General features: G+C 44.0%; 1 protein-coding gene across 1 annotated transcript in view; it reads left to right on the forward strand.

Annotated features, from left to right (window-relative positions):
- Positions 1 to 24,095, forward strand: part of PREX1 (phosphatidylinositol-3,4,5-trisphosphate dependent Rac exchange factor 1) — a 180,816-nt gene that overhangs the window by 93,240 nt on the left and 63,481 nt on the right. The window contains exons 10-12 of the mRNA XM_073580534.1: positions 4,349 to 4,493; positions 7,044 to 7,144; positions 12,193 to 12,296. Of these exons, the coding sequence (XP_073436635.1) occupies positions 4,349 to 4,493; positions 7,044 to 7,144; positions 12,193 to 12,296 (350 nt within the window). The remainder of the gene's footprint in view (positions 1 to 4,348; positions 4,494 to 7,043; positions 7,145 to 12,192; positions 12,297 to 24,095) is intronic.

Raw genomic sequence — 24,095 nt, forward strand, 5'->3', positions numbered from 1 at the left:
GCTGGGACGGATCATAGAGGATACAGAACAGGGACTAGACATGTGGATGTGTACAGAGTCTGTGTGGAGCATGTGTGGTGTGCACAGAGCTGGGACGGATCAAAGAGGATACAGAGCAGGGACTAGACATGTGGATGTGTACAGAGTTCGGGTGGAGCATGTGTGGTGTGCACAAAGCTGGGATGGATGAAAGAGGATACAGAGCAGGGACTAGACATGTGGATGTGTACAGAGTCCGTGTGGAGCATGTGTGGTGTGCACAGAGCTGGGATGGATCATAGAGGATACAGAACAGGGACTAGACATGTGGATGTATATAGAGTCCGTGTGGAGCATGTGTGGTGTGCACAGAGATGGGAAGCATCATAGAGGATACAGAGCAGGGACTAGACATGTGGATGTGTACAGAGTTCGGGTGTATATAGAGTCCGTGTAGAGCATGTGTGGTGTGCACACAGCTGGGACACGTCATAGAGGATACAGAACAGGGACTAGACATGTGGATGTATATAGAGTCTGTGTGGAGCATGTGTGGTGTGCACAGAGCTGGGATGGATCATAGAGGATACAGAACAGGGACTAGACATGTGGATGTATATAGAGTCCGTGTGGAGCATGTGTGGTGTGCACAGAGCTGGGAAGCATCATAGAGGATACAGAGCAGGGACTAGACATGTGGATGTATATAGAGTCCGTGTGGAACATGTGTGGTGTGCACAGAGCTGGGAAGCATCATGGAGGATACAGAGCAGGGACTAGACATGTGGATGTGTACAGAGTCCGTGTGGAGCATGTGTGGTGTGCACAGAGCTAGGAAGCATCATAAAGGATACGGAGCAGGGACTAGACATGTGGATGTATATAGAGTCCGTGTGGAGCATGTGTGGTGTGCACAGAGCTAGGAAGCATCATAAAGGATACGGAGCAGGGACTAGACATGTGGATGTATATAGAGTCCGTGTGGAGCATGTGTGGTGTGCACAGAGCTGGGACACGTCATAGAGGATACAGAGCAGGGACTAGACATGTGGATGTGTACAAAGTCCGTGTGGAGCATGTGTGGTGTGCACAGAGCTGGGACGGATCATAGAGGATACAGAACAGGGACTAGACATGTGGATGTGTACAGAGTCTGTGTGGAGCATGTGTGGTGTGCACAGAGCTGGGACGGATCAAAGAGGATACAGAGCAGGGACTAGACATGTGGATGTGTACAGAGTTCGGGTGGAGCATGTGTGGTGTGCACAGAGCTCGGACGGATGAAAGAGGATACAGAGCAGGGACTAGACATGTGGATGTGTACAGAGTCCGTGTGGAGCATGTGTGGTGTGCACAGAGCTGGGATGGATCATAGAGGATACAGAGCAGGGACTAGACATGTGGATGTGTACAGAGTTCGGGTGTATATAGAGTCCGTGTAGAGCATGTGTGGTGTGCACACAGCTGGGACACGTCATAGAGGATACAGAACAGGGACTAGACATGTGGATGTATATAGAGTCTGTGTGGAGCATGTGTGGTGTGCACAGAGCTGGGATGTATCATAGAGGATACAGAACAAGGACTAGACATGTGGATGTATATAGAGTCTGTGTGGAGCATGTGTGGTGTGCACAGAGCTGGGATGTATCATAGAGGATACAGAACAAGGACTAGACATGTGGATGTATATAGAGTCCGTGTGGAGCATTTGTGGTGTGCACAGAGCTGGGAAGCATCATAGAGGATACAGAGCAGGGACTAGACATGTGGATGTATATAGAGTCCGTGTGGAACATGTGTGGTGTGCACAGAGCTGGGAAGCATCATGGAGGATACAGAGCAGGGACTAGACATGTGGATGTGTACAGAGTCCGTGTGGAGCATGTGTGGTGTGCACACAGCTGGGACACGTCATAGAGGATACAGAACAGGGACTAGACATGTGGATGTGTACAGAGTTCGGGTGGAGCATGTGTGGTGTGCACAGAGCTGGGACGGATGAAAGAGGATACAGAGCAGGGACTAGACATGTGGATGTGTACAGAGTCCGTGTGGAGCATGTGTGGTGTGCACAGAGCTGGGATGGATCATAGAGGATACAGAACAGGGACTAGACATGTGGATGTATATAGAGTCTGTGTGGAGCATGTGTGGTGTGCACAGAGCTGGGATGGATCATAGAGGATACAGAACAGGGACTAGACATGTGGATGTATATAGAGTCCGTGTGGAGCATGTGTGGTGTGCACAGAGATGGGAAGCATCATAGAGGATACAGAGCAGGGACTAGACATGTGGATGTGTACAGAGTTCGGGTGTATATAGAGTCCGTGTAGAGCATGTGTGGTGTGCACACAGCTGGGACACGTCATAGAGGATACAGAACAGGGACTAGACATGTGGATGTATATAGAGTCTGTGTGGAGCATGTGTGGTGTGCACAGAGCTGGGATGTATCATAGAGGATACAGAACAAGGACTAGACATGTGGATGTATATAGAGTCCGTGTGGAGCATTTGTGGTGTGCACAGAGCTGGGAAGCATCATAGAGGATACAGAGCAGGGACTAGACATGTGGATGTATATAGAGTCCGTGTGGAGCATGTGTGGTGTGCACACAGCTGGGACACGTCATAGAGGATACAGAACAGGGACTAGACATGTGGATGTATATAGAGTCTGTCTGGAGCATGTGTGGTGTGCACAGAGCTGGGATGGATCATAGAGGATACAGAGCAGGGACTAGACATGTGGATGTATATAGAGTCCGTGTGGAGCATGTGTGGTGTGCACAGAGATGGGAAGCATCATAGAGGATACAGAGCAGGGACTAGACATGTGGATGTATATAGAGTCCGTGTGGAACATGTGTGGTGTGCACAGAGCTGGGAAGCATCATAGAGGATACAGAACAGGGACTAGACATGTGGATGTATATAGAGTCTGTCTGGAGCATGTGTGGTGTGCACAGAGCTGGGATGTATCATAGAGGATACAGAGCAGGGACTAGACATGTGGATGTATATAGAGTCCGTGTGGAACATGTGTGGTGTGCACAGAGCTGGGAAGCATCATAGAGGATACAGAACAGGGACTAGACATGTGGATGTATATAGAGTCTGTGTGGAGCATGTGTGGTGTGCACAGAGCTGGGATGGATCATAGAGGATACAGAACAGGGACTAGACATGTGGATGTATATAGAGTCCGTGTGGAGCATGTGTGGTGTGCACAGAGATGGGAAGCATCATAGAGGATACAGAGCAGGGACTAGACATGTGGATGTGTACAGAGTTCGGGTGTATATAGAGTCCGTGTAGAGCATGTGTGGTGTGCACACAGCTGGGACACGTCATAGAGGATACAGAACAGGGACTAGACATGTGGATGTATATAGAGTCTGTGTGGAGCATGTGTGGTGTGCACAGAGCTGGGATGTATCATAGAGGATACAGAACAAGGACTAGACATGTGGATGTATATAGAGTCCGTGTGGAGCATTTGTGGTGTGCACAGAGCTGGGAAGCATCATAGAGGATACAGAGCAGGGACTAGACATGTGGATGTATATAGAGTCCGTGTGGAACATGTGTGGTGTGCACAGAGCTGGGAAGCATCATGGAGGATACAGAGCAGGGACTAGACATGTGGATGTGTACAGAGTCCGTGTGGAGCATGTGTGGTGTGCACACAGCTGGGACACGTCATAGAGGATACAGAACAGGGACTAGACATGTGGATGTATATAGAGTCTGTCTGGAGCATGTGTGGTGTGCACAGAGCTGGGATGGATCATAGAGGATACAGAGCAGGGACTAGACATGTGGATGTATATAGAGTCCGTGTGGAGCATGTGTGGTGTGCACAGAGATGGGAAGCATCATAGAGGATACAGAGCAGGGACTAGACATGTGGATGTATATAGAGTCCGTGTGGAACATGTGTGGTGTGCACAGAGCTGGGAAGCATCATAGAGGATACAGAGCAGGGACTAGACATGTGGATGTGTACAGAATCCGCGAAAAGAATGAGTGTGGAGCGTAGAATGCGGGGATAGAGCATGCGGAGCTGAAGCATGTGCAGAGCAGATACAGGCCATAAGGGAAGTGTTTAGTTGGTCTATTGCGAGTCTTATTGGGAATTGACATTTACATCCTTTAAATATGTAGCAGTGGTGGAAGTGTCAGAGACCCAGTTTTTCTCCTTGGCGTCAGAGCTGGTGATCCACCTGCACACGATCATACGATTCAGGTCCACTGATAACTTAACTGAGATACCATCCCTGACCCCAGGAGCTTGCACTCTACAGTGCGTGTACTTTGTGTGCAGCTTCTATGCAAAGGTAACACTGCTGTTGCTTTACAGGTCTGAAGCTTGGAATGGAGAGAGATGCTTATGTCATGATCGCAGAGAAAGGGGAGAAACTGTACCACATGGTCAGCAAGAAGTCCAGTCTCATCAAAGACCGGAGGAGAAAGTTCAGCACCATCCCCAAATGCTTCCATGGAAAGTAAGTTCTGCTGCTGAAAAGCTCCATTCATGGTCGTGACCTGAAAAGCTCTGCAGGGTGGTGGAGCCGCTGCGATGTGCATATGTAATGAGGCCGCCTCTGACAGGCCACTCCATTCATGGTTGTGAGGGACAAGTCCAGAGAGTGCCCCTGACATAGTCTTCTCACCCCCATGATCTCACCCTGCAAGAATAAAACCACAAGAAATAAATCTAGGGATGGTACAACATGGCGGAGCACACAGGACACTAAGCAGCTTCTACCGTACCCACAGTCTGCACACGCGTCAGTGGGATGGTGTTTAATTTAGATTAAAAGACCAAAATCTGTTCATTGTACAGGTCCCGGGGTCTGGACACACAGGGAGAAGTGACTCTACTTAACAATAGGCCTCTATTCAAGAAGCTGGTTCAGTAAATAAACTATAAGTTCCTCGTTAATTTATCACTTTCTTCTTTCTGCCACTTAATAAAAATGTAAATGGACTGGCCCTTTAAATGATGAGTGCTCCACCCTCCTGGGCTGAAACGTCTACATAGAGATCATTGATCCTGGAACGAACCATTGTCAGTAATGGGGATGGGTGGTGATATCTGGATGTGAGGACATAGGGCCCAGATGCTTATTTGAGGGTGTACAGTATAAATGATCTGTTTGCTGGAGCCAGGACCCTGCACAGCCCACTTCTCCCATCCCCCAGGGTGCAATGGTGGAGCTCTGTATCCACAGGCTAAACACATTGAGATGTTGATCTGTTTCTCATTCTCTCAGAGGAGAATCAGCAAAATGTTAATTTTGTTTAAGGTTCGTCCTATTATACATCTGACTCATGGAGAGTCCGTGATCGAACAGCTGAGAGAAAGCAGAGAAGCCCCATTCTCTGCAGAGGATGTCTCTTCACCTCACCTCCGCTGGCCACACAGTTAACTCCTGCATGGCTGTGTGACCCAGGGGTGGATAATGAAATGTGCAGTGTGACCCTAGGGCAAGTGACGCCATATCCAGGAGTGATGGGTGTCAGATTCATGGTGATTGCGGTCTCATCCATCCTTTGCCTTAAAAGAAAAAATGCAATTTGCTGAAGTGAAATGTGTGTTTTTTGTGCTGCCTGTGTCTCCTCCTCGGCTGCTCGAGTGCTTACAAGTAATGGATTCCTTAGCACCACTCGTTGCAACAACATATATTGTGCTGGATCCTGGTGCAACATTGCAATTACAGTGTTATGTATAGCCGGGATCAATACATTGTGTATATCAATCTGTATACGTGGTACGGCGGCTCAGTGGTTAGCGCTGCAGCCTTGCAGCGCTGGGGTCCTGGGTTCATATCTCTCAAAGGACAACATCTGCAAGGAGTTTGTATGTTCTCCCCGTGTTTGCGTGGGTTTCCTCTGGACACTCCAGTTTCCTCCCACATTCCAAACACATACTGATAGGGAATTTAGATTGTGAGCCCCATTGGGGACAGCGATGCTAATGTGAAAAAACTGTAAAGCACTGCGGAATATGTTAGCGCTATATAAAAATAAAGATTATTATTATTATATACATGAGTATCACTATCTCACTCTCCTCCAGGCATGACAGCACCATCATCCAAGAATGGTGAGGTTCCCATCATATTTTCTTGTAATCTTCTATAGAGGAGGAGACGCGGCCCATCGTCTTGTGGGGGTGGCTCCATATTCTTCTGTTGTGATGGAAGCCCAGTCATCTACCCATCAAATTCTCTAGTAATGGGGCCCCATTCATTGTCCCTAGTGCTAGTAGGAACATCTTTTTTTTCACAGTGGGCATCCCATTGTCTTGTGGCGTTGTCCACATATTCTTTTCGTGTGCTAGTAGCCACATCATCTTCCCATGTAATGGGAGCTCCATCATCTTCCCATGTAATGGAGCCCCATCATGTTTTCTTGTGCTGGTAGCATCATCCTTTTCTTCCCACATACTGGGAGCCCCCATCATATTTTATTGTAATGAGGGTCTTTCACCTTCATTTGTGAGGTTAGCCCCAATATCTTCCCACATGGTTAGACCCCTATCAAGTTCTCATAACATGGAGACCTCTATCTCTTCTCGTGTTGAAGGCCTTGTTATACAGTATTCTCTAGTGGAAGGGGCTCCATCATATTCTCTCATTTTGGGGTCCCCTTCTACTCTTGTTGTGGTGGCCCCATTGCCTCCTCTTGTAGTGCACATTCCATCAATTTATACTAGTAATCTTCTCTGGAGGTGTAGTCTTTGTCCTCTTCTCTCGTGGGGGCCCCATCATCTTGTGGGGTGGCACTATATTGTTCTATTGCGTTGGTAGTCTCATTATCTGCCTGCTTAGTGGGGCCCCATCATCTTCTCTTGTTGCTGTTTCCACTCAGTTTGCAGCTTGACAGTTATTCAATGCTTAAAGTTCACATATAAATATATACTATACATCATGGTCTGTAAAGACCCTGAACCAGCAGAGGGTGCCATGGTTCCTGCATGAAGATCATGTGAGAACTACTGTCCATCCCACCACTCACCCCTGTCTTCTTTTTTTTTTTTTTTGTTGTAGTGAACTTGTTTCCTGGCTGATGGAGAATGGAGAGATCAGTAAACCTGAAGAAGGCGTTAACCTGGGCCAGGCCTTACTGGAGAACGGGATCATCCATCATGGTAAGATGGCTGCCTGGGCCGAGAGTAGTGCATGGGGCACATTTGTGATGTGGAATCTGGAAACCATTACACGTCACTTATTGAAGTTCTTTTCAAATCCGTGGCGGAAATATCTCTGTCTACCTGAATGACAGCGTGGATTCACCATTTAGAATAATTGGACGCAGTTTTCGTATGAGTTTCAGTGCAGATTAAGCAATGAAAACCATGTGAGAAATAATCTCTGTGGAAGCGTATACTTAGGGTAAGTTCAGAAAACCTCTGTCTCAGAATTTTCCAGGGTTTTGCATCAGATGTAATCCTTTGCATTATAGATGGGGAAATCGGCTATAATTTTACAACATAATAGGCATGAGACTTGGAACTCAGCATTGTGCTCTAAATGCCATTCTGTTTTTTTTTTGCTCCACATTCATGGGGTTTAAAAACCCATCTACATGTATTAGACAAGAACTTGTAGTGGATTTTCAGTGCCCAATCAGACACATATGAAGTGCTCTCAGGGTATAGTCATACGATAGTCATGTCACTATGCAAACCTATGATACACAAATTTTACCAAAATGTTTACATACTCTAGTAGATACCCATCTCATACACACTATCATACATATACTAGACATATTATAAACATTTCATTAACTCTTTCATACCTATATTATACCCATCACCTATGCATGCTATCATGCATATATAACACTTATTATACACATACACTATACACACCGTTTTACATATACTGGACACACATAATGTACATTATACATACATAAGTGACACACATTATACACCTACTATCATACATATACACACACTGTTTTACTACACACATTACAGTGCACACAATTATACATATAATATGTATACTCAATGACACACACTCACTATACGCACTATCATACATATACTACACACATTATACACTATACACACTATTATACATTTACTACAGTGGGGCAAAAAAGTATTTAGTGAGTCAGCAATAGTGCAAGTTCCACCACTTAAAAAGATGAGAGGCGTCTGTAATTTACATCATAGGTAGACCTCAACTATGGGAGACAAACTGAGAAAAAAAAATCCAGAAAATCACATTGTCTGTTTTTTTTTTCATTTTATTTGCATATTATGGTGGAAAATAAGTATTTGGTCAGAAACAAGCAATCAAGATTTCTGGCTCTCACAGACCTGTAACTTCTTCTTTAAGAGTCTCCTCTTTCCTCCACTCATTACCAGTAGTAATGGCACCTGTTTAAACTTGTTATCAGTATAAAAAGACACCTGTGCACACCCTCAAACAGTCTGACTCCAAACTCCACTATGGTGAAGACCAAAGAGCTGTCAAAGGACACCAGAAACAAAATTGTAGCCCTGCACCAGGCTGGGAAGACTGAATCTGCAATAGCCAACCAGCTTGGAGTGAAAAAATCAACTGTGGGAGCAATAATTAGAAAATGGAAGACATACAAGACCACTGATAATCTCCCTCGATCTGGTGCTCCACGCAAAATCCCACCCCGTGGGGTCAGAATGATCACAAGAACGGTGAGCAAAAATCCCAGAACCACGCGGGGGGACCTAGTGAATGAACTGCAGAGAGCTGGGACCAATGTAACAAGGCCTACCATAAGTAACACACTACTCCACCATGGACTCAGATCCTGCAGTGCCAGACGTGTCCCACTGCTTAAGCCTGTACATGTCCGGGCCCGTCTGAAGTTTGCTAGAGAGCATTTGGATGATCCAGAGGAGTTTTGGGAGAATGTCCTATGGTCTGATGAAACCAAACTGGAACTGTTTGGTAGAAACACAACTTGTCGTGTTTGGAGGAAAAAGAATACTGAGTTGCATCCATCAAACACCATACCTACTGTAAAGCATGGTGGTGGAAACATCATGCTTTGGGGCTGTTTCTCTGCAAAGGGGCCAGGACGACTGATCCGGGTACATGAAAGAATGAATGGGGCCATGTATCGTGAGATTTTGAGTGCAAACCTCCTTCCATCAGCAAGGGCATTGAATATGAAAAGTGGCTGGGTCTTTCAACATGACAATGATCCAAAGCACACCGCCAGGGCAACGAAGGAGTGGCTTCGTAAGAAGCATTTCAAGGTCCTGGAGTGGCCTAGCCAGTCTCCAGATCTCAACCCTATAGAAAACCTTTGGAGGGAGTTGAAAGTCCGTGTTGCCAAGCGAAAAGCCAAAAACATCACTGCTCTAGAGGAGATCTGCATGGAGGAATGGGCCAACATACCAACAACAGTGTGTGGCAACCTTGTGAAGACTTACAGAAAACGTTTTACCTCTGTCATTGCCAACAAAGGATATATCACAAAGTATTGAGATGAAAATTTTTTTCTGACCAAATACTTATTTTCCACCATAATATGCAAATAAAATGAAAAAAAAAAAACAGACAATGTGATTTTCTGGATTTTTTTTTCTCAGTTTGTCTCCCATAGTTGAGGTCTACCTATGATGTAAATTACAGACGCCTCTCATCTTTTTAAGTGGTGGAACTTGCACTATTGCTGACTCACTAAATACTTTTTTGCCCCACTGTATATACAGTATATGTATAGACCCTAAACATACATATGCAGCACATGCAAACATTATACAGACAGATTATATTAAAACATGTTATACTCCGGTATCACACAGACATAGCATGTGACTGTGCTATATACAGTCATGGCCGAAAATTAGCCGGACAAAATTGATGGCACCTCGTTCAAACTCACACATGGCAAGTAACAGGTGTGGCCAATAAGAAAATCACGCCTGAAACACCATAAAAAGGGGAGAAGTTGGCTCAATCTTTGTATTGTGTGTCTGTGTGTCTGTCCCACTAATCATGGGGAACAGAAAGAGAGGAAGAAACTGTGTGAGGACTTGAGAACCTTAATTGTTGAAAAATATCAACAATCTCAAGGTTACAAGTCCATCTCCAGAGATCGTGATGTTCCTTTGTCCACGGTGCGCAACATAATCAAGAAGTTTACAATCCATGGCACTGTAGCTAATCTCCCTGGACGTGGACGGCAGAGGAAAAATTGATGAAAGGCAGCAACACAGGATAGTCTGGATGGTGGATAAGCAGCCCCAATCAAGTTCCAAAGAAATGCAAGCTGTCCTGCAGGCTCAGGGGGCATCAGTGTCAGTGCTGTCTGTCGACATTTGAATGAAATGAAAAGCTATAGCAGGAGACCCACCAGGACCCCATGGCTGACACAGAGATAAAAGGAAATCTGAACATAACCAAAGGATTTTGGGTCGCAATGGAGTGCTCAATGTCAGAAAGCTGGCTTTGCATCCTAAGTCATGGGTCTTCTCGCAGGACAATGACCCCAGACATACTTCAAGAAGCACCCAGAAGTAGATGGAAACAAAGCACTGGAGAGTTCTGAAGTGGCCAGCAATGAGTCCGGATCTAAATCCCATTAAACACCTGTGTAGAAATCTTAAGATTGCAGTTGTGAGAAGGCACCCTTCAGATATAAGAGACCTGGAGCAGTTTGCAAAAGACGAGTGGTACAAGATTCCAGTTGAGAGGTGTAAGAAGCTTGTTGATGGTTAGAGGAAGTGATTGACTGCAGTTATTTATTTCAAAGGGTGTGCAACCAAATACTAAGCTGAGGGTGGCAACAATTTTGTCCGGACCATTTTTGGGCTTTTGTGTGAAATTATGTCCAATTTGCCTTTTTTTCTTTGTTTTTTTGTTGTTCTAATACGCACAAAGGAACTACACATGTTTTGTTTCACACAATTTTATGGAACAATTTCAAGGGTGCCAACACTTTCGGCCGTGTCTGTATACATACACACACAATACTATACACACACATCATACACACATAATGTATGCATATCATACATGTATATTACATGCTTATTGCACACTCCTATATTAGACCTTGTTCACCGTGTGTTATGGTGCATACGGCAGGAGAAATTTCTGACAAGTGCCTCTGAACCCATGAACTCCTCTGTTAAAGAACAAATATATAACTCTGTTGGCATTTTTTTTTCTGCGTACTGATGTATAAAAATACATATTCCATGCTTTATTGTCCTATACAGCCAGACAAGAACACTCTTTTGGCTGCTGTCAGGTTAATAAAGCCCTATAGATTTAGCAGGCATGTGTGTCGCAAGCTTTTCCCTTTTCACTATATGCACATTATAACTGTACATCATACACTACATACATTATGCACAAGTATCACACACACAAATCATGCACAAATCTTAAATACACACACATGCAAATATCATAAACATGCTATACACACATCATACATATATTTTACACACAGACAGTATACACACACATTGTACACATATATTATACCTACATACTATATATACATTAGATGGAAGCCCGATCTTATCGCATCGGTAGGGCACAGTGCTCTGCACCCGGGATTTCCGTTACAGAGAGATATACTCCCCTTCTGGCGGCCCCCGATCTCCTCTCCACGCTCCCGGCATCTTCCAGTCCCAGTAGTGCTTAGCGTGAAGGACCGGAGATGATGTCACGCTCGTGAGAGGGCGATGTCATCAGCGGTCTTTCGCGCAAAGCATTACTGGGACCGGAAGATGCCGGGAGCGTGGAGAGAGGGGGGAAAGAGTCCGGGGGCCGTCGGAAGGTGAGTATATCACTATTTTTTATTTTGATTCTATTTTTTACAGGTTTATGGTACCCAGGGCCTGGAGGAGAGTCATCTCCCAGCTGCGTCGCCGCTGACCTCCGTGCGTCAGGAGATGACCCGCAGCAACCGTCGGGAGATCAGCGGCTAGCGCTGCAGAACTCCCGACAGTAGCGGTGGCGTGCATCATTCGAATGCCGCACCAATTCGCGGATGGACTTCGCCTGTCGCTGATTGGTCGCGCCTGGCCGGGTGCGACCAATCAGCGCCGCAGGATTTCCATTACAGACAGAATTAGACGATTATATAGTAGATTATACACATACCATACACACCTCTATCTGTCCCTTTTTTAATAAAGATTTTTCTTTTCCCTGTTTTTTCCCCTCCTGCTTCTAGTATCCGACAAGCACCAGTTTAAGAATGAGCAGGTTCTCTATCGATTCCGCTATGACGATGGCACCTATAAGGCAAGGAGTGAACTTGAAGACATCATGTCTAAGGTATTTTCCGATTCTTACCATTAAGTGAATGGTTTATAGTGCTGTTTGCTGGCCCTGCTTATGCCATGTGTCAGACATTAAAAATGTTCAGTCACTGTGTGTTCAGGACAATTAGATTAGTGAAAGTGATGTGATTCACCTAATGGCCACCATCACTGCTGCTCCCTAGGGAAACCAGGGAGATGACCTCATTAGTTAGCCCCATCAAACACCTTAGTAATTGAGTTCATAAACGACAAGTATAACCGCTGAACCCATGACATCCAAAACAGCGGTCACATGTCATTGCACGTTATGCAAGATTAAAAGGATATTCCACCATCCACAAAAACTTTTCAAAAGCACAGGACTGCTGTGAAATATAAAAAGAAGGTACACTCACCTACTCTAACCCCCTTCGCTCCAGCATAGGCCTTCCAGAGATCATCAGAGCAGCCTGTGCTGGAGCAACAGGTGTCGGTACCTGTGAGTAAATGTCCTTTATTATTTCTCAATATTTCCTACCTTTTTACATTTTACGACCTTTCTCAGGTGTCATTGTAGCATTTTAAAGAGCTCATACCGAGATGTTTATCCATAAGCTTTCCGAGTCTTACCATTAACACCAAGTAGAACAGTGAGTGCAGCTCTGGAGTATAATACAGGATGTAACTCAGGATCAGTACAGGATAAGTAATGTAATGTATGTACACAGTGACTGCACCAGCAGAATAGTGAGTGCAGCTCTGGAGTATAATACAGGATGTAACTCAGGATCAGTACAGGATCAGTAATGTAATGTATGTACACAGTGACTGCACCAGCAGAATAGTGAGTGCAGCTCTGGAGTATAATACAGGATGTAACTCGGGGTCAGTACAGGATAAGTAATGTATGTACACAGTGACAGCACCAGCAGAATAGTGAGTGCAGCTCTGGAGTATAATACAGGATGTAACTCAGGATCAGTATAGGATAAGTAATGTAATGTATGTACACAGTGACTGCACCAGCAGAATAGTGAGTGAAGCTCTGGAGTATAAAACAGGATGTAACTCAGGATCAGTACAGCATAAGTAATGTAATGTATGTACACAGTGACTGCACCAGCAGAATAGTGAGTGCAGCTCTGGAGTATAATACAGGATGTAACTCGGGGTCAGTACAGGATAAGTAATGTAATGTATGTACACAGTGACTGCACCAGCAGAATAGTGAGTGCAGCTCTGGGGTATAATACTGGATGTAACTCAGGATCAGTACAGGATAAGTAATGTAATGTATGTACACAGTGACTGCACCAGCAAAATAGTGAGTGCAGCTCTGGGGTATAATACAGGATGTAACTCAGGATCAGTACAGGATAAGTAATGTAATGTGTGTACACAGTGACTGTACCAGCAGAATAGTGAGTGCAGCTCTGGAGTATAATACAGGATGTAACTCAGGATCAGTACAGAATAAGTATTGTAATTTGTGTACACCGTGACTCCACCAGCAGAATAGTGAGTGCAGCTCTGGAGTATCATAGAGGATGTAACTCCGGATCAGTACAGAATAAGTATTGTAATTTGTGTACTCCATGACTCCACCAGCAGAATAGTGAGTGCAGCTCTGGAGTATAATGCAGGATGTAACTCGGGATCAGCACAGGAAAAGTAATGTAATGTATGTACACAGTGACTCAACCAGCAGAATAGTGAGTGCAGCTATAGAGTATAATGCAGGATGTAACTCAGGATCAGTACAGGACTCCACCAGCAGAATAGTGAGTGCAGCTCTGGGGTATAATAAAGGATGTAACTTGGGGTCAGTACAGGATAAGTAAAGTGCACAGTGACTTCACCAGCAAAATAGTGAGTGCAGCTCTGGGGTATAATACAGGATTTAACTCAGGATCAGTACAGGATAAGTAATGTAATGTGTGTACACAGTGACTGTACCAGCAGAATAGTGAGTGCAGCTCTGGAGTATAATACAGGATGTAACTCAGGATCAGTACGGGATAAGTAATGTAATGTATGTACACAGTGACTCCACCAGCCGAATAGTGAGTGCAGCTTTGGGGTATAATACAGGATGTAACTCAGGATCAGTACAGAATAAGTATTGTAATTTGTGTACACAGTGACTCCACCAGCAGAATAGTGAGTGCAGCTCTGGGGTATAATACAGGATGTAACTCAGGGTCAGTACAGGATAAGTAATGTAATGTATGTACACAGTGACTCCACCAGCAGAATAGCGAGTGCAGCTCTGGAGTATAATACAGGATGTAACTCAGGATCAACACAGGATAAGTAATGTAATGTATGTACACAGTGACTCCACCAGCAGAATAGCGAGTGCAGCTCTGGAGTATAATACAGGATGTAACTCAGGATCAGCACAGGATAAGTAATGTAATGTATGTACACAGTGACTCCACCAGCAGAATAGCGAGTGCAGCTCTGGAGTATAATACAGGATGTGACTCAGGATCAGTTGAGGATAAGTAATGTAATGTATGTACACAGTGACTCCACCAGCCGAATAGTGAGTGCAGCTCTGGAGTATAATACAGGATGTAACTCAGGATCAGTACAGAATAAGTATTGTAATTTGTGTACACAGTGACTCCACCAGCACAATAGTAAGTGCAGCTCTGGGGTATAATACAGGATGTAACTCAGGGTCAGTACAGGATAAGTAATGTAATATGCACAGTGACTGCACCAGCAGAATAGTGAGTGCAGCTCTGGGGTATAATACAGAATGTAACTCAGGATCAGTACAGGATAAGTAATGTGTGTACACAGTGACTGTACCAGCAGAATAGTGAGTGCAGCTCTGGAGTATAATACAGGATGTAACTCAGGATCAGTACGGGATAAGTAATGTAATGTATGTACACAGTGACTCCACCAGCCGAGTAGTGAGTGCAGCTCTGGGGTATAATACAGGATGTAACTCAGGATCAGTACAGAATTAGTATTGTAATTTGTGTACACAGTGACTCCACCAGCAGAATAGTGAGTGCAGCTCTGGGGTATAATACAGGATGTAACTCAGGGTCAGTACAGGATAAGTAATGTAATGTATGTACACAGTGACTCCACCAGCAGAATAGCGAGTGCAGCTCTGGGGTATAATACAGGATGTAACTCAGGGTCAGTACAGGATAAGTATTGTAATTTGTGTACACAGTGACTCCACCAGCAGAATAGTGAGTGCAGCTCTGGGGTATAATACAGGATGTAACTCAGGATCAGTACAGGATAAGTAATGTGTGTACACAGTGACTGTACCAGCAGAATAGTGAGTGCAGCTCTGGAGTATAATACAGGATGTAACTCAGGATCAGTACAGAATAAGTATTGTAATTTGTGTACACCGTGACTCCACCAGCAGAATAGCGAGTGCAGCTCTGGAGTATAATACAGGATGTAACTCAGGATCAGTACAGGATAAGTAATGAAATGTATGTACACAGTGACTCCACCAGCAGAATAGCGAGTGCAGCTCTGGAGTATATTACAGGATGTAACTCAGGATCAGTACTGGATAAGTAATGTAATGTATGTACACAGTGACTCCACCAGCAGAATAGCGAGTGCAGCTCTGGGGTATAATACAGGATGTAACTCAGGATCAACACAGGATAAGTATTGTAATTTGTGTACACCGTGACTCCACCAGCAGAATAGTGAGTGCAGCTCTGGAGTATAATACAGGATGTAACTCAGGATCAACACAGGATAAGTATTGTAATTTGTGTGCACCGTGACTCCACCAGCAGAATAGTGAGTGCAGCTCTGGAGTATAATACAGGATGTAACTCAGGATCAGCACAGGATAAGTAATGTAATGTATGTACACAGTGACTCCACCAGCAGAATAGCGAGTGCAGCTCTGGAGTATAATGCAGGATGTAACTCAGGATCAGTACAGAATAAGTATTGTAATTTGTGTACACAGTGACTCCACCAGCACAATAGTGAGTGCAGCTCTGGGGTATAATACAGGATGTAACTCGGGATCAGTACAGGATAAGTAATGTAATGTGCACAGTGACTCCACCAGCAGAATAGTGAGTGCAGCTCTGGGGTATAATACAGGATGTAACTCAGGATCAGTACAGAATAAGTATTGTAAATTGTGTACACAGTGACTCCACCAGCAGAATAGTGAGTGCAGCTCTGGGGTATAATACAGGATGTAACTCAGGGTCAGTACAGGATAAGTAATGTAATGTATGTACACAGTGACTCCAGCAGCAGAATAGTGAGTGCAGCTCTGGAGTATAATACAGGATGTAACTCAGGATCAACACAGGATAAGTAATGTATGTACACAGTGACTGCACCAGCAGAATAGTGAGTGCAGCTCTGAAGTATAATACAGGATGCAACTCAGGATCACTACAGGATAAGTAATGTAATGTATGTACACATTGACTCAACCAGCAGAATAGTGAGTGCAGCTATAGAGTATAATGCAGGATGTAACTCAGGATCAGCACAGAATAAGTATTGTAATTTGTGTACACAGTGACTCCACCAGCAGAATAGTGAGTGCAGCTCTGGGGTATAATACAGGATGTAACTCAGGATCAGTACAGAATAAGTATTGTAAATTGTGTACACAGTGACTCCACCAGCAGAATAGTGAGTGCAGCTCTGGGGTATAATACAGGATGTAACTCAGGGTCAGTACAGGATATGTAATGTATGTACACTGTGACTCCACCAGCAGAATAGTGAGTGCAGCTCTGGAGTATAATACAGGATGTAACTCAGGATCAGCACAGGATAAGTAATGTAATGTATGTACACAGTGACTCCACCAGCAGAATAGCGAGTGCAGCTCTGGAGTATAATGCAGGATGTAACTCAGGATCAACACAGGATAAGTATTGGAATTTGTGTACACAGTGACTCCACCAGCAGAATAGTGAGTGCAGCTCTGGAGTATAATACAGGATGTGACTCAGGATCAGTACAGAATAAGTATTGTAATTTGTGTACACAGTGACTCCACCAGCAGAATAGTGAGTGCAGCTCTGGAGTATAATACAGGATGTAACTCAGGATCAGCACAGGATAAGTAATGTAATGTATGTACACAGTGACTCGACCAGCAGAATAGTGAGTGCAGCTCTGGAGTATAATACAGGATGTAACTCAGGATCAGCACAGGATAAGTAATGTAATGTATGTACACAGTGACTCCACCAGCAGAATAGCGAGTGCAGCTCTGGAGTATAATACAGGATGTAACTCAGGATCAACACAGGATAAGTATTGTAATTTGTGTACACATTGACTCCACCAGCAGAATAGTGAGTGCAGCTTTGGGGTATAATACAGGATGTAACTCGGGGTCAGTACAGGATAAGTAATGTAATGTGCACAGTGCACCAGCAAAATAGTGAGTGCAGCTCTGGGGTATAATACAGGATGTAACTCAGGATCAGTACAGGATAAGTAATGTAATGTATGTACACAGTGACTCCAGCAGCAGAATAGTGAGTGCAGCTCTGGAGTATAATACAGGATGTAACTCAGGATCAACACAGGATAAGTAAAGTAATGTATGTACACAGTGACTGCACCAGCAGAATAGTGAGTGCAGCTCTGAAGTATAATACAGGATGCAACTCAGGATCACTACAGGATAAGTAATGTAATGTATGTACACATTGACTCAACCAGCAAAATAGTGAGTGTAGCTATAGAGTATAATGCAGGATGTAACTCAGGATCAGCACAGAATAAGTATTGTAATTTGTGTACACAGTGACTCCACCAGCAGAATAGTGAGTGCAGCTCTGGGGTATAATACAGGATGTAACTCAGGATCAGTACAGAATAAGTATTGTAAATTGTGTACACAGTGACTCCACCAGCAGAATAGTGAGTGCAGCTCTAGGGTATAATACAGGATGTAACTCAGGGTCAGTACAGGATATGTAATGTATGTACACTGTGACTCCACCAGCAGAATAGTGAGTGCAGCTCTGGAGTATAATACAGGATGTAACTCAGGATCAGCACAGGATAAGTAATGTAATGTATGTACACTGTGACTCCACCAGCAGAATAGCGAGTGCAGCTCTGGAGTATAATGCAGGATGTAACTCAGGATCAACACAGGATAAGTATTGGAATTTGTGTACACAGTGACTCCACCAGCAGAATAGTGAGTGCAGCTCTGGAGTATAATACAGGATGTGACTCAGGATCAGTACAGAATAAGTATTGTAATTTGTGTACTCAGTGACTCCACCAGCAGAATAGTGAGTGCAGCTCTGGAGTATAATACAGGATGTAACTCAGGATCAGCACAGGATAAGTAATGTAATGTATGTACACAGTGACTCGACCAGCAGAATAGTGAGTGCAGCTCTGGAGTATAATACAGGATGTAACTCAGGATCAGCACAGGATAAGTAATGTAATGTACAGTGGGGAAAAAAAGTATTTAGTCAGTCAGCAATAGTGCAAGTTCAACCACTTAAAAAGATGAGAGGCGTCTGTAATTTACATCATAGGTAGACCTCAACTATGGGAGACAAACTGAGAAAAAAAAATCCAGAAAATCACATTGTCTGCTTTTTTTTCATTTTATTTGCATATTATGGTGGAAAATAAGTATTTGGTCAGAAACAAAATTTCATCTCAATACTTTGTGATATATCCTTTGTTGGCAATGACAGAGGTCAAACGTTTTCTGTAAGTCTTCACAAGGTTGCCACACACTGTTGTTGGTATGTTGGCCCATTCCTCCATGCAGATCTCCTCTAGAGCAGTGATGTTTTTGGCTTTTCGCTTGGCAACACGGACTTTCAACTCCCCCCAAAGGTTTTCTATAGGGTTGAGATCTGGAGACTGGCTAGGCCACTCCAGGACCTTGAAATGCTTCTTACGAAGCCACTCCTTCGTTGCCCTGGCGGTGTGCTTTGGATCATTGTCATGTTGAAAGACCCAGCCACGTTTCATCTTCAATGCCCTTGCTGATGGAAGGAGGTTTGCACTCAAAATCTCACGATACATGGCCCCATTCATTCTTTCATGTACCCGGATCAGTCGTCCTGGCCCCTTTGCAGAGAAACAGCCCCAAAGCATGATGTTTCCACCACCATGCTTTACAGTAGGTATGGTGTTTGATGGATGCAACTCAGTATTCTTTTTCCTCCAAACACGACAAGTTGTGTTTCTACCAAACAGTTCCAGTTTGGTTTCATCAGACCATAGGACATTCTCCCAAAACTCTGGATCATCCAAATGCTCTCTAGCAAACTTCAGACGGGCCCGGACATGTACAGGCTTAAGCAGTGGGACACGTCTGGCACTGCAGGATCTGAGTCCATGGTGGCGTAGTGTGTTACTTATGGTAGGCCTTGTTACATTGGTCCCAGCTCTCTGCAGTTCATTCACTAGGTCCCCCCCGCGTGGTTCTGGGATTTTTGCTCACCATTCTTGTGATCATTCTGACCCCACGGGGTGGGATTTTGCGTGGAGCACCAGATCGAGGGAGATTATCAGTGGTCTTGTATGTCTTCCATTTTCTAATTATTGCTCCCACAGTTGATTTCTTCACTCCAAGCTGGTTGGCTATTGCAGATTCAGTCTTCCCAGCCTGGTGCAGGGCTACAATTTTGTTTCTGGTGTCCTTTGACAGCTCTTTGGTCTTCACCATAGTGGAGTTTGGAGTCAGACTGTTTGAGGGTGTGCACAGGTGTCTTTTTATACTGATAACAAGTTTAAACAGGTGCCATTACTACAGGTAATGAGTGGAGGAAAGAGGAGACTCTTAAAGAAGAAGTTACAGGTCTGTGAGAGCCAGAAATCTTGATTGCTTGTTTCTGACCAAATACTTATTTTCCACCATAATATGCAAATAAAATGAAAAAATAACAGACAATGTGATTTTCTGGATTTTTTTTTTCTCAGTTTGTTTCCCATAGTTGAGGTCTACCTATGATGTAAATTACAGACGCCTCTCATCTTTTTAAGTGGTGGAACTTGCACTATTGCTGACTGACTAAATACTTTTTTTCCCCACTGTATGTACACAGTGACTCCACCAGCAGAATAGCGAGTGCAGCTCTGGAGTATAATACAGGATGTAACTCAGGATCAACACAGGATAAGTATTGTAATTTGTGTACACATTGACTCCACCAGCAGAATAGTGAGTGCAGCTTTGGGGTATAATACAGGATGTAACTCGGGGTCAGTACAGGATAAGTAATGTAATGTGCACAGTGCACCAGCAAAATAGTGAGTGCAGCTCTGGGGTATAATACAGGATGTAACTCAGGATCAGTACAGGATAAGTAATGTAATGTATATACACAGTGACTCCAGCAGCAGAATAGTGAGTGCAGCTCTGGAGTATAATACAGGATGTAACTCAGGATCAACACAGGATAAGTAAAGTAATGTATGTACACAGTGACTGCACCAGCAGAATAGTGAGTGCAGCTCTGAAGTATAATACAGGATGCAACTCAGGATCACTACAGGATAAGTAATGTAATGTATGTACACATTGACTCAACCAGCAGAATAGTGAGTGCAGCTATAGAGTATAATGCAGGATGTAACTCAGGATCAGCACAGAATAAGTATTGTAATTTGTGTACACAGTGACTCCACCAGCAGAATAGTGAGTGCAGCTCTGGGGTATAATACAGGATGTAACTCAAGGTCAGTACAGGATAAGTAATGTAATGTATGTACACAGTGACTCCACCAGCAGAATAGCAAGTGCAGCTCTGGAGTATAATACAGGATGTAACTCAGGATCAACACAGGATAAGTAATGTAATGTATGTACACAGTGACTCCACCAGCAGAATAGCGAGTGCAGCTCTGGAGTATAATACAGGATGTAACTCAGGATCAGTACAGAATAAGTATTGTAAATTGTGTACACAGTGACTCCACCAGCAGAATAGTGAGTGCAGCTCTAGGGTATAATACAGGATGTAACTCAGGGTCAGTACAGGATATGTAATGTATGTACACTGTGACTCCACCAGCAGAATAGTGAGTGCAGCTCTGGAGTATAATACAGGATGTAACTCAGGATCAGCACAGGATAAGTAATGTAATGTATGTACACTGTGACTCCACCAGCAGAATAGCGAGTGCAGCTCTGGAGTATAATGCAGGATGTAACTCAGGATCAACACAGGATAAGTATTGGAATTTGTGTACACAGTGACTCCACCAGCAGAATAGTGAGTGCAGCTCTGGAGTATAATACAGGATGTGACTCAGGATCAGTACAGAATAAGTATTGTAATTTGTGTACTCAGTGACTCCACCAGCAGAATAGTGAGTGCAGCTCTGGAGTATAATACAGGATGTAACTCAGGATCAGCACAGGATAAGTAATGTAATGTATGTACACAGTGACTCGACCAGCAGAATAGTGAGTGCAGCTCTGGAGTATAATACAGGATGTAACTCAGGATCAGCACAGGATAAGTAATGTAATGTACAGTGGGGAAAAAAAGTATTTAGTCAGTCAGCAATAGTGCAAGTTCAACCACTTAAAAAGATGAGAGGCGTCTGTAATTTACATCATAGGTAGACCTCAACTATGGGAGACAAACTGAGAAAAAAACATCCAGAAAATCACATTGTCTGCTTTTTTTTCATTTTATTTGCATATTATGGTGGAAAATAAGTATTTGGTCAGAAACAAAATTTCATCTCAATACTTTGTGATATATCCTTTGTTGGCAATGACAGAGGTCAAACGTTTTCTGTAAGTCTTCACAAGGTTGCCACACACTGTTGTTGGTATGTTGGCCCATTCCTCCATGCAGATCTCCTCTAGAGCAGTGATGTTTTTGGCTTTTCGCTTGGCAACACGGACTTTCAACTCCCCCCAAAGGTTTTCTATAGGGTTGAGATCTGGAGACTGGCTAGGCCACTCCAGGACCTTGAAATGCTTCTTACGAAGCCACTCCTTCGTTGCCCTGGCGGTGTGCTTTGGATCATTGTCATGTTGAAAGACCCAGCCACGTTTCATCTTCAATGCCCTTGCTGATGGAAGGAGGTTTGCACTCAAAATCTCACGATACATGGCCCCATTCATTCTTTCATGTACCCGGATCAGTCGTCCTGGCCCCTTTGCAGAGAAACAGCCCCAAAGCATGATGTTTCCACCACCATGCTTTACAGTAGGTATGGTGTTTGATGGATGCAACTCAGTATTCTTTTTCCTCCAAACACGACAAGTTGTGTTTCTACCAAACAGTTCCAGTTTGGTTTCATCAGACCATAGGACATTCTCCCAAAACTCTGGATCATCCAAATGCTCTCTAGCAAACTTCAGACGGGCCCGGACATGTACAGGCTTAAGCAGTGGGACACGTCTGGCACTGCAGGATCTGAGTCCATGGTGGCGTAGTGTGTTACTTATGGTAGGCCTTGTTACATTGGTCCCAGCTCTCTGCAGTTCATTCACTAGGTCCCCCCCGCGTGGTTCTGGGATTTTTGCTCACCATTCTTGTGATCATTCTGACCCCACGGGGTGGGATTTTGCGTGGAGCACCAGATCGAGGGAGATTATCAGTGGTCTTGTATGTCTTCCATTTTCTAATTATTGCTCCCACAGTTGATTTCTTCACTCCAAGCTGGTTGGCTATTGCAGATTCAGTCTTCCCAGCCTGGTGCAGGGCTACAATTTTGTTTCTGGTGTCCTTTGACAGCTCTTTGGTCTTCACCATAGTGGAGTTTGGAGTCAGACTGTTTGAGGGTGTGCACAGGTGTCTTTTTATACTGATAACAAGTTTAAACAGGTGCCATTACTACAGGTAATGAGTGGAGGAAAGAGGAGACTCTTAAAGAAGAAGTTACAGGTCTGTGAGAGCCAGAAATCTTGATTGCTTGTTTCTGACCAAATACTTATTTTCCACCATAATATGCAAATAAAATGAAAAAATAACAGACAATGTGATTTTCTGGATTTTTTTTTTCTCAGTTTGTTTCCCATAGTTGAGGTCTACCTATGATGTAAATTACAGACGCCTCTCATCTTTTTAAGTGGTGGAACTTGCACTATTGCTGACTGACTAAATACTTTTTTTCCCCACTGTATGTACACAGTGACTCCACCAGCAGAATAGCGAGTGCAGCTCTGGAGTATAATACAGGATGTAACTCAGGATCAACACAGGATAAGTATTGTAATTTGTGTACACATTGACTCCACCAGCAGAATAGTGAGTGCAGCTTTGGGGTATAATACAGGATGTAACTCGGGGTCAGTACAGGATAAGTAATGTAATGTGCACAGTGCACCAGCAAAATAGTGAGTGCAGCTCTGGGGTATAATACAGGATGTAACTCAGGATCAGTACAGGATAAGTAATGTAATGTATATACACAGTGACTCCAGCAGCAGAATAGTGAGTGCAGCTCTGGAGTATAATACAGGATGTAACTCAGGATCAACACAGGATAAGTAAAGTAATGTATGTACACAGTGACTGCACCAGCAGAATAGTGAGTGCAGCTCTGAAGTATAATACAGGATGCAACTCAGGATCACTACAGGATAAGTAATGTAATGTATGTACACATTGACTCAACCAGCAGAATAGTGAGTGCAGCTATAGAGTATAATGCAGGATGTAACTCAGGATCAGCACAGAATAAGTATTGTAATTTGTGTACACAGTGACTCCACCAGCAGAATAGTGAGTGCAGCTCTGGGGTATAATACAGGATGTAACTCAAGGTCAGTACAGGATAAGTAATGTAATGTATGTACACAGTGACTCCACCAGCAGAATAGCAAGTGCAGCTCTGGAGTATA

Source organism: Dendrobates tinctorius, unplaced genomic scaffold (genome assembly GCF_039654945.1).
Source record: "Dendrobates tinctorius isolate UK_male_01 unplaced genomic scaffold, ASM3965494v1 ptg000065l, whole genome shotgun sequence".
NCBI classification, from domain to species: domain Eukaryota; kingdom Metazoa; phylum Chordata; class Amphibia; order Anura; family Dendrobatidae; genus Dendrobates; species Dendrobates tinctorius.